This window comes from Ptychodera flava, chromosome 1 (genome assembly GCF_041260155.1).
Source record: "Ptychodera flava strain L36383 chromosome 1, AS_Pfla_20210202, whole genome shotgun sequence".
Taxonomy (NCBI): domain Eukaryota; kingdom Metazoa; phylum Hemichordata; class Enteropneusta; family Ptychoderidae; genus Ptychodera; species Ptychodera flava.
The window spans coordinates 46,540,978-46,558,734 of NC_091928.1; the positions used below are offsets into that span (position 1 = coordinate 46,540,978).

At 39.7% G+C, this 17,757-nt stretch overlaps 2 protein-coding genes across 3 annotated transcripts; both read right to left on the reverse strand.

Moving 5' to 3' along the window:
• LOC139139293 (O-acyltransferase like protein-like) lies at window positions 1–16,437 on the reverse strand. 2 transcript variants are annotated; one of them, XM_070708177.1, is made up of 16 exons: window positions 15,308–16,404; window positions 12,383–12,555; window positions 11,051–11,147; window positions 10,134–10,224; window positions 8,993–9,085; window positions 8,233–8,480; window positions 7,639–7,818; window positions 7,168–7,261; window positions 6,655–6,750; window positions 5,464–5,721; window positions 4,894–5,000; window positions 4,219–4,363; window positions 3,671–3,857; window positions 3,002–3,144; window positions 1,332–1,932; window positions 1–1,096 (listed from the first exon to the last, which is right to left on the reverse strand). In XM_070708177.1, exons 1-11 carry the CDS (start codon window positions 16,140–16,142, stop codon window positions 4,991–4,993), a joined length of 2,175 nt encoding a protein of 724 aa, XP_070564278.1. In that variant the 5' UTR covers window positions 16,143–16,404; the 3' UTR covers window positions 1–1,096; window positions 1,332–1,932; window positions 3,002–3,144; window positions 3,671–3,857; window positions 4,219–4,363; window positions 4,894–4,990. The 2 variants fall into 2 exon arrangements, with proteins under 2 accessions (XP_070564278.1, XP_070564270.1); XM_070708169.1 differs by having other exon boundaries at window positions 1–1,932; window positions 15,308–16,437.
• On the reverse strand, window positions 1,804–4,332 carry LOC139145173 (nose resistant to fluoxetine protein 6-like). The gene is made up of 4 exons (XM_070716163.1): window positions 4,219–4,332; window positions 3,671–3,857; window positions 3,002–3,144; window positions 1,804–1,932 (listed from the first exon to the last, which is right to left on the reverse strand). The coding sequence occupies exons 1-4, from the start codon at window positions 4,330–4,332 to the stop codon at window positions 1,804–1,806; spliced, it is 573 nt and encodes a 190-aa protein (XP_070572264.1).
• Window positions 16,438–17,757: the final 1,320 nt, after the last annotated feature.

The window sequence follows — 17,757 nt, forward strand, 5'->3', positions numbered from 1 at the left end:
TGCTATGCAAAAGAATCTGTATTACATGGTTTCTCACACACTCGTACATGTTTACTTGAAGTTCACAGATGAAGAGTATTCATCAACATTTTTGCCCGATACATCATCAGTTTTACTGTCCTTTATAAACCAATTAATGATGGAAATTATTCATTGGACTAGGGTTTCTGTTATATTTACATATGAGTGTCCACTTTGTCTACTTCTATCTAAATTTTGAAATTGCGGTCGTCATGCAAAGCACCATCAAGGGACATAAAGCACCTTTTATGGTGGCGCTCTAACGTATACTGCTTGCAGAGGTAAGGCCGCTGGCAGATGTCTATATTCTCAGCAAAATCAAATCAACTCCAAGAAATGTGTGACATGTTCAATTTTGAACACCCTGGGCAGCTACGAATTTTAATCACGAAGCGTAAATCTGTCCATTCCGTCCCGGCTATAGCTTTCAGGTCACTATTTGGGTCTCTTTCAGTGAAAACGCGAAGAAAACGTTAGCCTTAATCAAATGCACTTTAACCCTTTCACCCCCAGTTCCCTGTATACAGGTCCAACTTTACCATAGAAAACAATGGATTTGGGACAAACCATGGTGGTGAAAGGGGTTAATAGAACAGATACGAATCGTATACTTTGCAGTATGATAGTGCAAAAATATAAGCAAGATAACAAATGGATATGTTTTTAACATCACCTTGAGCGTCATTGATTTTCCTCATTAGTTAGAAATCCTTTAAAGTAGTTAGCGCCTCGAAATTGAATGACTTAAAATACGGCTCAAACTTTCCCTAAGATAACTTTCAGTCGTTCTCGTCCCAAAATTATGAATACAAATCAGGGATCAAGGTGCAAACGTTGGTACCAGAGAAACGAAGTAGTATTTACCGACATTTGAAATTAAAAATGGCCGCCATTTCTGTGTTCATTCTACTAGTATTGGAAAAATTTTAAATGTTCGACTTTCGCAAAAGTAATGCAGTGTAAATTTTATTTACACCAAGAGCTTTACAATGAGCCCCAACAAGGAGTAGATCAGAAAAGTATTGTAACGTATACAAATTTGAAAGCCTTAATATCTGTCCCGAGGAACCGTATTCTACTAAAGGGAGACAGTCGTCTGAACTCGGCTCAAAGGGACCCCTACGACTGATGTAAACACTGTATCTAGGGTCGTATACGTTGGCGATTGATGAAAGTTAAAACATGTTTGTTAACAATGAATGTCGTAAAATTTAAATGTTGAAGCTATGTTGACATGATGCAGCTAAATATCATGCATCAAATACATTGTTTGTAAACATTAGTCGCACACGCGCAGTTCCGACGACTGCCTCCCTTTAAAGCTTTGTACAGCTCATCTAGCGATTACCAAACATGCACTTTTGATGCAAATTTGTCAGCGACAATGCTATCGACAGATAATTTTGCGCGATAGGCTGTCTGTGTACGGTGGAATCGTATAATATGTCAGCAGAAAATCATCTCGCCTGAAGGTATTTGAACTTTAAAATATGCCACTACAGTACAGGATACGTCCCCTCCCCCGAAACACAAATTTCTTTACCAATTAGTTGCTTGGCTTAAAAAGTAAAATGTTTTCGGTACGACCTATGATATGCGACGTACAGTGCAGGACACTCCAACCCTAAAAACTCAAATTTCCTGAGTGTCTAGTTGCTTTGACTTCAGAAATCTAAAATGTCTAAAAGGTCAAAAGTACTGTATCCAGTCTCTGCTTTGGAATTGTTTCCTTTTCTTGGTTTATCGACTGTCTTTGGCCGATTACAGTCGACTGCTCCCGATTCAGCTCGACTGTTCAAGGCCCTTTCCGAACATCAGTCTCTCGAGTTGCATAAACGGCCTTTCCACGATCAGTGCAAAGGTGAAGCCCATCAGATATCCGATACCCATGTAGGCAATAAACAGGTACATCTGAAAGAAATACAGGACAAATCAGAACAATTGTCTCGTGTTAGTGCTTGTATTTTCATCGCAACTTGTTCCATTAACAGAGCTCTGTGTACGAGGACCGAGGAATGAGTTTGGAATCAGTATTCTGTAAAGACTGTATCGACGAAAACTGATTTGGAACCAGATTCAATGTGGACTCATGAACTCTGCGTCGTGAGGGTCTCAATCACCTTACGTAACTCACACAGGCACACAGATAGAAAGAACTTGAAATATCAAAGAAATGATCAAATTAAAGAGAGACAAATAAAGTCAGAGAATGAAAGTGATATAAACGTTCTGTAAATTGTGTTTAATCGACGACAAGTGACCTAGTTGATTGCTGGCTTTCAACCAAAGTAAACCAAAATTGGTTCCAAGTTCCATAAAACTGCAGAGCGAACGATGGTAGAGCAATTCAATGGAGTGATTTATTTTGGAAGAAGATGCCCATGCGAACGTAGTCAGATCCAGTGCTACTTAATGACAGACACAGCATAATTAAGGGACAATAGCTGTAACCTTTTGCTAATATTTTCAAGTTTTTTTCTGTTTTTTTTACTAATAAAAGTAACTAAATTTACTTCACTCCGCATAAGTTTGTTCAAGTACGAAGTGTTGGGGTTGAAATACAATGCATAATTGTGACAGTGCACAAACTGAAATTACACTGTCGACAAATGATTCTACACTCGACTAAAATTCACTTGGCTAAAATTGAGTTGTCAACAGTCATAAAGGAAGTGGGATACATAAAAGCTGCGTTAACGAGTTGAACACAAGACATTTAGAAAGATTTGATATTTGGGCAAGTATTTTTGTTACTATATTTTACAAACAGAATAAAGATGGTGAACTAAAACACAACACAAGTTACAGCAAAATGGAGCTTTAATATAATAATTCTGCGCGTCTGTTTGGGACATAATGACTGCCAATGAACGGATTGACTATTACTTTTCTATAATAAATGGTGCTGATGAATGGCAGTGCTCGTAGTGAATATCATGGGATATCAAGAACTGAATATTATGGAATATCAAGAACTTACAAAGTTGAAGTCAGAAACGTAAGGTTGGACGTGGTTGTTGAGCAGCCAGAACGCCATCATGAGGGGGAACACAAGATAGGTGCAGAACGACATGCGACTCAGGGGCAGCCAGAAATTCCACGACAGGAACGTGTTTACCAGCCCTGGAAGAGAGGAAAGAAGATTGTCGTGAGGTCTTACATACACCATCTTGTTGAGATAAAATAGACAAACAAATCTCTGGATCCCTCGGGTATCGGTAGCATCCCGTGTAAGGTCTGTGTAACTTTCGTGAGGACGGGCCTACAGGTTAGTAAAAGATAACGAAATAGTACTAATGCGCTTAGATAGCAATTATATGCCACTGTTTCATAGACAAGACTGACTTTTATTTCATTGCTTTGCAGAATAAAACGTCAAAAGCTTCTTATCAAAGGTGGTTATTTTGATGCGCAGATGAAATGATTATCCCTCTACAAGCAAAAGGCATATAATTGGTGCCAATTTTATGGATAATCGAGCAAATATGGCCTCAAGGCGGACATTTTGTATCATTTTGTAAGTCTTCTGCTAAGGAAACATAACGAAGAAAGTTGATCGCTGATATTTTCAAACCGCCCTGTCATTTCTGGTCCACATAATAAAATACCTGTAGTTGCATTTTGGAAATTTAGTTGATTATTATAGTACCTCCATGTCCAGTTGCACAGGCGAAAATGACCCAAGCAATAGCTAGACCGAAGGTGAAGCGGCTGACGGTCAGGTAAAACACTGTAAGTGCTTGGCTCCATTCAGGTTCATGGTAAGTACCGTACGTACAGTAGACGATTGTGAAGCCAAGGAAAGTGGAAAGAAGCCATCCAGTAATGCTAATTTTCTGTTATAAATAACACAAACATAAAGTAAACAAATAAGTGAGCGTAAACTAGTAGTTTCACGGTATGTAATTCATATGCGAACAATGAACTAACTTGGAAAAAGAAAGAATATGTAACAAATTTGTGACGAATTTATTCCATTTCGTTTGGTTTTCGGTGGCTTTGTCTACGACCACGAAGAAAGAGAAATTATCAAAACACGTGACTCGTGTTCGACCAATCAGCACCATGCTCCCTTGGGTAAATATTCTCTGTCGCGACTACATTGCAGTTAGCTACCATACACCGTTAGCGTAATTTTAGCTCTGTGAGCAATTTCTGACGAAGACGTCAAAGCACGAAATAACAAAATGTACTGACCATGTTGACTTTGAATCGTCCCTCTTCATATTTGATGAGAATGTAGGCAAGACACATTCCAATGAGGTATGTGGCGATCCTCGTGTGAGGCTTGGTGTCGAGGTAATCGCCCATTGGGTTGTCGTCTGCGTTATCATTAAATCGGCTGTAATCATCATCATCATCATCATCATCATCATCATCATCATCATCATCATCAAACAACAAACAGACGAAAATAATAAATAAATAAATAAATAAATAAATAAATAAATAAATAAATAAATAATAAATAAAATCAACAATTTTTTACAAAATGTGATGTGTTGTCAGTGGCATGGAAGCATGTAAATCCGAAGTCCTCAATCCAGGGTTCTCGCTGTGCCTTTTGTTCACAATGAATATTTATATGACGACTTGTCGAGAGATAAAGCTAATAAATAAGTTGCACCTTTAAAATATTAAGATACCCATGCCTTCCGTATTTTGCGTGCTAGAATCTTTACATTTTTACGTTCTCACCATAGGCGCATGTAAAGTTCTGACGGGAGTACACTTTGTAATGTCCCATTGGGAAAGAAAACGCCGCGGAAGAGGATAGGCTTAATTTGACGTCACGGCAATCAAATGTTAGCAAACGATAGCCGAGATTTTTGTCGGATTAAGTTTGATATCAGATGGTATTTTTGCACTTACCTTTGTCCTGGACTAGCTGTCAGTCCGTAGTATGTCGCTATCAACGCTGTGCAAGTGAAATCAAGCACGAATAGCAATCCAATTGTGATAAAGCCGACTATCTTTTCCTGACGAAATAAAATTATAATATACCGACTCGCATTTTACAAACACCCAAAGACGAGTAAAATTTTGTAGGGCTTATCATCGACTAGAATGAACCTTTCCTTCCGACCAATCTTGATTGAGCCAAGTGTTGACGATTTAAGACTTAAAAACGATATATCCAAGTGATGTGCTTTTTACTCAGATCATGCAATCGGTATTGTGACACGTCACATTTTGAACAGCTCACTTTGGTTACTCGCTCATTCTCTCTCAATCTTGGACTTCAAATATATATACGTATTTTCATGATTATTGTTTTTATCCCTTTCCCCTGACCACACCCTCACTAGTATCATCTTCTTCCTCCTCCTCCTCCTCACCATCATCACCACCACCACTACCACCACTACCTGCGCCACCCTCGGAAAGCGCTCCACCAATACACACTTACAAGGAAAGAAGACGCCACATCCGGGAACTTACCAGTGTAGAAGAAGAATAATACACGGACTGATGATGTAAAACTGCATTACGCATGCGATGTACCATGACCATGGCATACATTTGTCACGTAGGGGGTCGAAGTAAGGGTGTAGGTTATTGATAAATATAACGTTGGTCCACCAGTACGTGTAGCACGGTTGAACGTAGTCGTTAGCTATGTACGACAGAGGACCGCCAACCATGTTCGGCAGAGCCCACATGTACATGAGTAGTATAACTATGTACGCCGGCCAGAATCTGAAAGGAAATTGATGCGTTCTTAGTCAGTAGACCGATTGAGAAATGAACAAGACGTAGCTTGTAATACACAAGTACTTGGTCAGTCAAAAAAATGATATATGCATCCATTTTATTAATCAATAATCAATCATTCAATCAATCGATAAATCTTAAGCTAGAATGCTCCTTAGGGACAGAAACTCTCAGAATTAACAATAACTTTTTCAGGTCAACAGTTTGTTGAGATTCATTTTAAAGCTCATGGATCCGTAGTTAATGAAGCCTTTAGTCTTGATTTTGAAAAAAAAACATCGAAAATTTAATTATTCCTATAGAGTTAAAACGGTAATAGGCGGGCATTTTGAATTTAAAGAGTCGATAAATATTGCCTGAGTAATTTATATCTCTCCAAAATTTCAAGTTTGCACGGTGGCCCCTAATTTTTTTATTCTTGATTTCGAAAAGGAATGATTTAAATTTCCTTACGGGATGTTTGAGCGAAAGTTTAACTTCCAATTTCGAGGGGCATACTACATCAAGAGATTAAACATATCGACGTGTAAAGCATATGATTTTGGTAATAATATAAGCTTATACTTCGTTCATTCCTGTAGCCAAAGCTGCTATTTCGAACACTGATATAAAACATATCACAGCAGTATTAAGTATGCTCTCAAACGGTAGTAGTGACGAGAAAAATTAATTTCTCGGTCATTTTTGTGATTTTTTTCATCCGTCGAAAAACGCGCGAAAACAATGCACGAAAAGTTCCAAAACGATGTATAGTTTTGCCAAATAGATCCAAAGTTTTCAAAGCAAAGAGTTACGCTACTCCTGACAATACGTCACCTTAAAGTTCCATAGGAGACTTACGCAAGCCTTGACGGAGACCAAAGTCAACGTTCACATTTCGTCAACCTTTCATTAATTACCATTTTCATATAAACTTACCTCCATACTCTGTGAAAATAGTAAGTCAGCCACATTTTCCAGCTTGAACCGTGTTCATCCAACTTCTTGAGTGCCAGGTAAGTGATCAGAAATCCACTGAAATGGAAGGATATGTTAATAATTTATTAATTAACTCATTAACTCATTCTTTCTTTCTTTGTAAACTTCAAACAGCACGTTGAATACAATTAGTTATATCACAAATAATACAACTCTCCAGTACTTAAACAGCATACACACATTGACGGGAGATGAGGGTAACACTAACAGCATAGCTTCGCTTCCCCGAGGGCCTCAGGAAGTATCACCCCAAAGGAATCTGTTTCGTCGAGGCTGTGAGACCGAGGGAAACAGACTGTTTTGGGCGACTTTCAGGTCTGATGTAACACAAACGTATACACCCGAATATGGCCAGTCAATATTTTTTTCGCAGAAATACTATCTATCGACGGAACCCTATAAAAATGTGTTCCTCAAATATTTTGGGGTTTTTTTGGCTCAACAACTGCTTACCTGATAACGAAGAACGTATCAGTTGCAAATGATCCGTTGCTAATGGCTTGTGAATGAAACCGTTCACTTATCCACAGCAAATCTAATGGATTCTCTGTAAGATAATCGAACAAACAAAGAACGAGTGAACTTTTAATTGTCATGTAATCTGAAGAAATCTAAAGAACTGTTTATGTAAATAATTCTTTCTCCTTATTCCATAGTGTATTGAAAAGTACAGGATCGTACAGCACTGGCTAAGTTAACCTTCATGGTTTGACCGATCATACTCGTCTAAGTTGCTAGACATGACCTGAGCGAGATGACTGCAGTGAGCAACGCAACGAATGCTGATTGATGGAGATAATTTTCGCTACAAACTTAAAGGGTGGGGTTTCCTTAAGATATATACTTCATCTGGAAAATTACCCTCTCTACGTCCCGTCAATCAATGGTTTTGCTTTATTACGTTACTTTCTTGCAGTTACTTACGCAGCACTTCGTAAGATGTCTCGTACGTCATTTGGTAGATCACCCACCAGAGGGTCAACACCCTCATGCCGTGCAGCGCCATCAGCGGATGATTTGGGTCATCCCGGTCATAGTCAGTACTGAATATCTTGGATCCGTTGATGAAGCCCGAGAAGGCTCGGATCGGGCTTGAGTATCGAGCTACGGATTGAAGAATATTTAAAATTTGGACTTTGCTGAGGACAAGGGACATAGAGGAAAAACAACGAGCTATTAAACGATAAACAGCTACTACACTTGTTTTCATCATGAGGACTTTGGCCTACACCAGTTTCAAATTTCAGCTTTGAAAGTTTGGGTACACGCTTCGTTTCATGGTCATGGCCTTTTCCCATGATGCCCCACGCTGCTTTTCAATTTTGCACCCAACGAACTGGAAGTTACATGTACATGTAGTGCAGATTCTGCTTACTCACTATGCGTACACGCAATGGTATCGCGTGGCTACATAGCAAAAGGTGAAACGACAAAAGACTTCGAACTCACAAGTGAAGGGTTTTTTTTCAGCCGAGCAAATAGAGAAAGCCTAAAAAGCAGGCGAAACTCGCAACATACCAAATTTACTTTCGCTGATGGACACATTATCTTCCGCGACTTTTTCACTCTTCGTCGGGAGAGTTTCCGATTCTTCGTTCTCTGTTTCGTCTTTCTGGGGTTCCACTTTTTCCATCGCGTTTTCCAGAGTCATTTTCTCTTTCGGATCGGGATTCGTGGTCTCCGTCATTTCTATGCCTGCATGTGGGGTCTCCTGCACATCGTAGGCGTTGTTGTCGTATGATGTGACGTCACCGTTGATTTTGTACCTGCGCAAAAACAAACACTTATTATCATCAGGACTGCATCTTAGCCCGGTCTCCGAATCCCTTAACCAATATATTGAGTGCTATATGGATGTGAATGAAGGAATGTGTAGTTCTGTGTACGACGGAACCGAGACTGAATAGTTTCAACCCACTATGATCAAAAATGTGTAAAGAACGCGTTCGATAAAAGTTACAGTCCCTTAGCCTATGCCCTTTTACCATGAATTATTCTGTGGTATGTATGAGTTCATTTTTCTCTCAAATGATGTTTATGTACTACCTAGTGTCCTACTAGGAATAGTCTGACAGGGACAGTGGACGGTGATAATGAACGACTGAATTTCAGTCCGGACTAGAATTCATTTCTCGACAATGATATTGCATATCGTACAAAATACGATGAATTGAGTTTGTACTCAGACATACAGTTGGGAAAAAGAAGAAAATGTGCTTGTTTTCCGGAACTATACAGTGTGCTGACGAAATTATTATCAAAAGAACTTAGTACTTACACATCTTCGGGATCCCTCTGGTAGCGAACTCTGGCGAGGTAGTCGATGGTAGAGCCGATTACAGTCAATGCGCTCAAGGTAAGCACGATGGCTCTAGGAATGGAGAAAAAACGTGGAGTACTTGCACATTTAGCTCATTCCGTGCAAAATGACAGAATTGCAAAAGTGTTGGTTGGCGCTGATGATGAATCGAACACCATGGTAACCGCCTGCAACGATTGTCACTGAATACCTCTACTGTTCCACCACCACCATTCGACCACTACCACCACCACCACCACCACCACGTGACCACAACCATCACCACACTAAGACCAATTCAATTGAAACCATCGCAATCATAGCAACAAACACTGTACCACTTTTACTTCTAAAACCACGTTTATCACCAAACCCAAAGAAGACGACTGTCCACCCTAATGTAAAATGCGCCTCGGAGATAGATATTCGGACTCTCAAACGTTTACAATACCTTGTTTTGGCTACCACTTGTTGGGGGGGGGGGTTATTTTGAAGCTCATGGTGAGATTAAAGTTTTCACAGGCTTAGTTTGTGAAATTCGGAAATCAAGTTTTCCTTCATAGAGTTAACACAAGCATGGCGGTCGTTTTGAATTTCCAGTGTCAATAAAATTGGGTAATTTGTTTCTCTAGTATCAAATTTATCACCCGATGAATCCTGATTTGCACTCTTTGTTTGGAAGGGGAATAATTAAAAGTTTCCTTACGGAACATTTGAGCAAAGGTTTAAGTCTTTCGAGGCGCGAACCTCAATACCCACCATCATCTGCTCATCATCGACAACAATTATCAAAATCTTTGCAACGATCAACAACTTCATACATACACGCATTCCACCTACAACACGATCATCAAACATATCTTTCCTCTTCTTCTTTCTCATCATATTCCCCTGCTGAAGGACAGTGTGTGTATACAATCTTCAACCTCTCCAAGTTGAAAATTGCGACAGCAACTAATAATCCTCCAGTGAGAGCACATCAGCGTCTCAACACGAAATGTTGTCTTTGGCACCCGAAAACATTGACGTCTTTGGTAAAGTGGGTTTCTACAACAGGCAAGTTTTAAACAGAGTGGGGCATTATATGAAGGTACTTTCAACAATTCAAAACAAAACTTACAGAAATGCTGTGCCTAAGGCGTCCCGAGGAGTGTCGTACTCACAGAATGTTGATTCAAGTTCAAACATATCCGAGAAAATGGCAGAAAAAGCTGAAGAGGAAAAGAAAAAACGTCAAACAGGATACGAGGTCGGAAGACAGCGTTACTGGGCTTCCACAGAGTGATCTGACCGTCCATAATTTTGTCCTCTGCCAATTTTAATGCCCTAATTTTACAAGTTTCTAGTCAGCCAATCGCATGTGCAGTTCTCGACAACTATCGAGCCCAGGCGATTTGATAATATTGTGATCTATGTTGTTCTTTGCAATGAGACGAAATGCTTTTTTTTTCCAGGTACAGCCCTTACGGAAAGGTGAAGTTTTTAGCACACTCGATGCAACCATTGATAAACAGCAATACAAGAGTGCCGTGTCTGACGACGAAAAATGAATACAGTACGTACTAAGTATCATGCTCCTTGATATTGATCGAATTATTGACTGATTGACAGAATACATAGCAAAAATAAGAGTGATGACGTAATTAAATAAATTCAGGTTCACTATGGAGAAATACACAGGTCATTTGGAATTTTCGAAGGAGTACACAGGGCAAGAGCATGGCCTGACATTGGCGTGTTGTATTGTTATGCGTAATGGCGGCGGGGGTAGTGTAGTTGGAAAGATTTCACGTCGGAGACACTAGAGGGTGATACACATTAAGAAGATAATGTTGTCGAGCAATACATATCGATATCTTGGTCAGTCACCAGGACTATACTATTTTTACGACCGAAAAGTTTGTTAACCTGCAATGCATCACGGTCGTGCATCTATCCTTAAACTTTGAACGAACGAGGTCGACCCAGGATACAAATCGATAATATAATAAGTCGGGAGGCAAATGTGCCTGATAAGACAAAAACTAAATACATTACCAAACTGAAGAAGCGTCGAGATGTCATGTTGAGAACACAGCTCCGGGAAACACACGCCTATCTGTAAGGGTATCTTTGTCGCGTTGGCTTCTTCTGACTGTAGCAAACAAGGTCAAAGGTCACAGATATTGTGATGAGCGGGACAAAAAACAATAAACACGATTGGAACTAATTTGGGACAATTGGATAGTAAATTAATGTCTCTTTCATCTGCAAATGTATTACTGTTTTTCTTTTACGTTATACACTTGTTTTTATGAATAATTTGTAATATTAAACATTCATCTGTAGGGCACCTAATAATTTTGAGAAATTTGAACAAATATGAAGATCAAATTCTTCCAAGTTATTTCCAATCATGTTGATATATAATCTCTATAAACTTCACTGGAATTGGCGCAAAGAACAAGTTCGATTGATAGCCTTGTGTCGCTACACGTCATAATTCGTACGTGTTATGAAAAGTCGAGTACATCCGTTTTAGATTAGATTAGATTGCCAAAAGTTGGCCTTGAAGAGTTGCAACCCCTACACCGAAACCCGGGGGTATGTATAGATAAATTTTGAGACGGTGAAAAGAAGCTTAGAGAGAGAGAATTGAAGAGAGAGAGAGAGAGAGAGAGAGAGAAGAGAGAGAGAGAGAGAGAGAGAGAGAGAGAGAGAGAGAGAGAGAGAGAGAGAGAGAGAGAGAGAGAGAGACAGACAGACAGACAGACAGACAGACACAGAGAGAGACAGAGATGGGAAGGTAGAGGAACACACACTATGATACACACTGTGTGAAACAGAAGTAGACGTGAGAAACAGAGGAAGGACAATAAGACGACAAAAAGAATTCCTTACAGACTTATTTCAAATAAACAGGGGCGAAAAGGGCAGGCGTGAGTAGACCTACACTGTAGACACAGACAGCGAACTGGTCAGAATTCATTCCGGATCATGGCATTTCACGTTTAAGGCAATTAAGGTAGAACGCGCGTCGGGACACACACTAGGATTCTTAAACTTCCATTTCTTTTCCGCTACAACACTTTTTGGGGTTCATTTGAAAGCTCTTGGTGTAAGAAAACTTTTCACCAGCTTAGTTTTTCGAATCTCCAAAATTTTATTTTTCACCATAGAGTTAAAACAGGGATGGCGGCCATTTTGAATTTTAAATAACGGTAAATCTTCGGTTATTTGTTTCTCTAGCACCAGAATTTGCAAGGTGACCCCCGATTTTTATTCTTGATTTATAAAGAGGATGGTTGAAAGATTCCTTAAGGAAAGTTTGAGCAAAAGTTAAAGTCTTTCACTTTGGAGGCGCATACTACCTTAACGATAGACACTCACCGTTGTGATTTGCCACGTTGTAAGGCAGTAGTGGGCATCGTAGGTAGAGTTCGCCTCCAGGAAGGGCAGCCAGTTCTCGACGTCCTCGATGTCACGGCACTGCATGAACGATCCCAACCACCGCAGATCTCCCTTCAGTAGCCCGCTCGGCATCTTTCCCATGGCGTCAAACACTGCAAAAACAGGGAAAAATCCCATGAAAAATATGTAATTTTGATAGGAGCATTGCTAAATTCCAATCCCCTGGTTCGTTGGAAAGTGTTTTGGTTTAGAGCGCACACAGATAACTATTGCAATTTGCATACGAAAATCTAATCCTTGTATTCTGTATGTCTTTAATTATCTCTCCATACATTTCTTGAAGACATCCAACAGCCAACCTATTCATGACGACCCACTACATTCAAGTTCTGTATTGTTCTACGTAGGAATGTTACCATGGCGTTTACACATTATTTGAATACATCAGACACAATATTGCGACTGTTTAATGTAAAATTTGTGTCGGGGACAGATGTTCAGACAAAATTCTACAATTATAAGTTGTTGTATGCACAAAGTGGGCCCTTACATACAGCCAAGGACTATTATTAGTGTAATGAAAACAAGTACGATGTGATGCCATGAGTATCGGTGATATGGATGTAGTTAAAAAACGATAAGGGAAAAGAGGGGGAGTGTTTGTATGAAATTAGTGCATATCGTCTTTCTAATATCTGGCCCAAAACGAACCAATGTTTTATAGGAGGGGTTTTTAGATGGCTGAGACGTTTTGAACTTGACTTGCCATTGCAGTGATACTCCTCCAGAGCAAGGCTCACGCACATAGTGTGTCAAATCGACAATCACCTCCGAATTTCAGATAAGCTAGACACTACATAAAAGCTCCCCTTTCCACTGTGATCGGCTGGAAATCACTGACAATTTGTGCCATTTATAGAAAACTTTAAAATGTCCCAGCTGTCTAAACGGCGATTTGCAAGAATTTCAATCGTATCAAGAGTTGAAACTATTCAAGATAAATTGAACCAAAAATGCGACCGACTCGTATTGAAACCATGACTTGATTTGCATACCTGAGTCAAAGAGTAAAAATTTAGATCTTTTTGGAAAAAAACGCGACTTCAAAGAGGAATTAGAATATTCATGGAAAGATTAAATGGCAAATTAATTAAGTGGATTGAAAATTAAAAAGAAAACAAAGGCTTGAACAGCGTGAATGAAATAAACACACAGGTGAAACAATAGGTGTACCGCGTCAAAGGATGTTGTTCCTTGAACTCTTCGGGTCAACAAACTTTGGATCTGGAGTCTCTCGCCGATGTTTACAAATTCCACAGAATTTATATTTAATGAGTCTGTAACATAGTTAAAACTTTACAATACTCTATGAAGTAGGGTTAAATTATTATTTTAGGGTAGTATGCACCTCGGAAGTTAAAGACTTCAACTTTTGGTAAAATTTCTCTCAAGAAAACTTTTTTCCGCAATTCTCTTTCAAATATTATAGAAATGTGGAAGGGGTCATAGTGCACATTTTGATACTACAGAAGCAAACTACCTTAAATTTACTACTATTTGTCATTCAAAATGGTCTTATTCCCTTTTTATGTGTCTATGGGAAAATATTTTTTCGATGTTTTGACAAAAAAATAAGATGGCGAAAACGTTATTAGGTTATAACTCCAAAAAGCTTATAAGCCCTCAGTGGTTGACCAAAAACTCATTGTAGAAGTTTGAGAGTCCAAAAATCCGTCCCTGGGCGCATTCTGCCGTAATTAAACGATTCTTTTAGCTAACACCCATAGAGGATGATGGGTCAAATCTCAGTACGTTGTTAGGTCATAACGAACAGAGGTAAAGGTGTACAAAGAAATACAATGTTAGGTAATAAGCATCTGAATCGTATGATCTATAATTATGTTGTCACTTTAAAGGTAAAGGTTTAATCACAGTTAGTTTAATTAATCACGCGCGGTCGGGTATAATAATTTGCTGTCAGCGCTGTAGGACAGAGAGCCCCTTCAATGCACAACTGTCCAGGATACTCAAGCGCGATTGACGCGTCCTACCAGAAACCAGAGTCCTCAATAAACAATATGTTGTACAGTGCAGGTAATTCTAGCAGGAGAATGATGGCAGTTTTATCAAATGTAACAGTTTTTATCCCTTTAATGGATATGAAGTGAGCGTGTCACTTCCTTACATGATAAAACTTCAATACCTGGAACAGATTGCGGGAACACTAGAAAACAAATGAACAGTTCTTCAGCAGCACCACTTCATTCGAACGGAAACAAATCGAGCACTTTGACCAGTAAATGATGGTACAACCAAGCCTATCGTTTTCGAATCAAAGATCTGTGGCAAAGTCGGATTTCTGTACAGAGACATTTGGGATGAAAGGACTGATCTGTAAAGTTCCGTCAAATCGTGCGATCAGACGAATCTCAAACCTGACACTGTCATATATATATAATATATATATATATATATATATATATATATATATATATATATATATATATATATATATATATATATATATATATATATATATTATATATATATATATATATATATATATATATATTATAAAGCTTCACAAATACATACATACATACAAACAGACAGAAAGACAGACAAAGAAACAACCAAACAGACAAACAAATAAATGAACATAATTTTATGCAAGCAAATGTCTGAATACGAAAATCAGCTATCTACGTCAACAAGCAAGGTACACATTTCTACCAGTATGTTTGTACTATATGATAAATTTAATTGAAAGCTAAACTTTTTTTTTGTTTCGCTGATCGACAACTGGCAAAGACTGTTATCAAAATCGGTAAAATTTTTGGCAAACTAGAAAACGACGGGAATATCTATTGGCCATCGCCAGTGTCCGTGAAAGTGTGTACTTACTTTGAAATGCGTACAACTCCCTAGGAGAGCAAACCAAATCAAGCACGAACTGCAACTCGGAGAAAATACACTCGCTTGAGATGTTACCGATGGTCTCTGGCAAAGCAGTTGGTAGAAACGGTAGAGGGGGCAAATCGACGAGGGGCTCCAACGGTGCGAACGTCTGTTGTCCGAGGTAAGTCAAAATGTCACCGGGAAGAGGTATCGGTATGCTGAAGGGACAGTCTTTGGGGAAGGGTAACTCAATATCTGAGAGATCGAAGCATTCGTCTTCTAGCGGTACAGGGCCGACTTTTACTTCAATGCAGATTTCTGTTCCATCCACGCAGATAGTTAGTGTTACCGTCGGCTGTATTTCTAGTTCAATACAGCTGCGACCTCCTGCTTCAGTTGTTGGGTCATCGCAACTACCTGGCGGAAAACACGGACCCCCACCATTACCTTCTGTGGTAGGGTGAGGTCCGGCCTGCGTCGTGGGGTCAACGCCGCCTTCAGTCGTCGGAACTTTTGGAACTTCTGTGGTATGGTTTTCAGGAGTCGGGGTTTCTGGCAAGGCCGTGGAATTCGAGACATCGACCACTGAATCTGCTGAAAGCAGGGCGTTTGTCACTATGCCGACAATTTTATTGTACAGTTCTTCTTGTATCCTGCTTTCGAGCAGACCTCCAAAGGTATCGAACAGCTTCTGTATCCCTTTTGGGTTTGATTTCACCAAATGATCGATTTCCAAGTTTCTGATATCATCCATGTTAACGCCTCCGAAGGATCGGGTTGACGCTAGGACTTGGGACGCTAAAAGCGTCAGGTACAGCAGCTTTGCCGTGCTCGTCAACATTTTGCGGACCTGATCCGCCCACTTTTGAGCTCCTGGTCCGAGACAGCGGAACCTCTGCAGCCGCTGGGGATCGAAAGCGCCGCTCAGCTACGACACAGCGGCGTCTATACTTCGTGTCTGCAAGACGTCTGCAGTCTGCGATGAAAACCCTCGCAAAGTTCAGAGTTGTTGAAAACGGAGGTGTCCTTGACGAACTCCTTCCCGAGTGAAGCGATGCGAGGTGGCCCGATGTTTTGATTTGGAGACGAGCAAACGGTCTGAGGGTTTCAAGTGTGCATGATAAGCGGGATAGCGTGATCGTCTGTTAAACTTTAGCAGAAGTCACGCGGGTCGTCGGAATCTGGGTCTGTTATCAATCATGACACGAAGATGAGCTAATGACGTAAGATAGTAGCAATCGTATTTCTCGATCAGGTGCGCAGTGTAGCATATTTGTATTACCAGCAAGCATCTCCGGCCCCAGTGCGACTGCATGCCTTCAGTTTGACCTCGACGGAAACCAAAATAGCAAAACAATATCAGATAACTGAAATTTTTCACACATCGGCTTTTGTTAGAGAAATGTTCAAAGTGATGGTCTGAGACCTTAAAGTGTATTTATCAATAGTCAGCGTTGTAAGGAGTCTTAACTTCACCGAATAAGTCTGAAGGTCAAGGACAGTGTTTGTGAAGAGATGAAACAAAAGACGTTTTAGCGGACCATGATTACCAAAATTAATGATGATGAATAATCAAGCTCCTGAGATTTCTTTCGGCGTTAGGGCGTGATGATGCTAGGCGCATTGGTCATTGTTCCACTGGTCCAATTTTCATTCTGCATGACCTGGTGGGCGATAACTGGTCTAAATCGGTTGTGACTTTGGATACGTTGTCATTGCTCTTGTTCTGTTTGCAAAATATTTCCTTTCCTATTCCAAAAAAAAACTTGTCGAAACGCCAAGTGTTTAATTTTTATAACAGAGCATGTGCATGCGAAGTGTCGACACTCTGATCATGAGTCCGGACGTCAGATTTTTGCAAACTAAAGCATCGCATATCATTTTGTATACAATGAAGTTTTTGTCAAGTTTAAACGCTTGCACTTCATTGTATTCTTTAAAGACGAAGAATAGAAGATGCAGTTATTTTGTCTTATGAAAATAATGAAAGTGTTTTCAAAAGTTACTCTTCAAGTTGAATAATCACAATTCTCTGCAGGATTTAGTCGAAAAACTTATCGCGCGACACGTTTACGAGGCTTTCCGATGAAAGCCGAGGTGGCAAATACATACGAAGTAAACGGAAAATTGTACTATTATTGTCTGCTGCTCCCGCACAAATTTGACGTCACAATGTTTTTTTTGCCCTGCATGATTAAAGTAATCAACTTCAAGTAACCACAATGCGATCGCTGTGTATATTTTCAGAGTTGTGTAACAACGATCACTCAATGACGCAATAGTGTTTGTTCTAATATTGTCCAGGATCGTAGTGTGGTTGTCTTTTTGTCTGCTTTGTAACTTGTCCTATGGACGATTTTAGTAACCAGCCCTAATTAAAAGTGATATCATCATTGGTACATATCAGTGATGCCGAATGACGTCAACTTTCATCTGTTCATCATAAATTATTTGAT

Coding starts and splice junctions, on each gene's coding strand:
- LOC139145173 (XM_070716163.1), bottom strand. CDS start 4,332: ATGGGCGATTACCTCGACACCAAGCCTCACACGAGGATCGCCACATAC. Junction 3,858..4,218: donor GACGATTCAAAGTCAACATG/GTCAGTACATTT, acceptor TATTTATAACAG/AAAATTAGCATTACTGGATG. Junction 1,933..3,001: donor ACGTTTCTGACTTCAACTTT/GTAAGTTCTTGA, acceptor TATTTCTTTCAG/ATGTACCTGTTTATTGCCTA.
- LOC139139293 (XM_070708169.1), bottom strand. CDS start 16,142: ATGTTGACGAGCACGGCAAAGCTGCTGTACCTGACGCTTTTAGCGTCC. Junction 11,148..12,382: donor CAACGTGGCAAATCACAACG/GTGAGTGTCTAT, acceptor TGTTTGCTACAG/TCAGAAGAAGCCAACGCGAC. Junction 8,481..8,992: donor CAGAGGGATCCCGAAGATGT/GTAAGTACTAAG, acceptor GTTTTTGCGCAG/GTACAAAATCAACGGTGACG.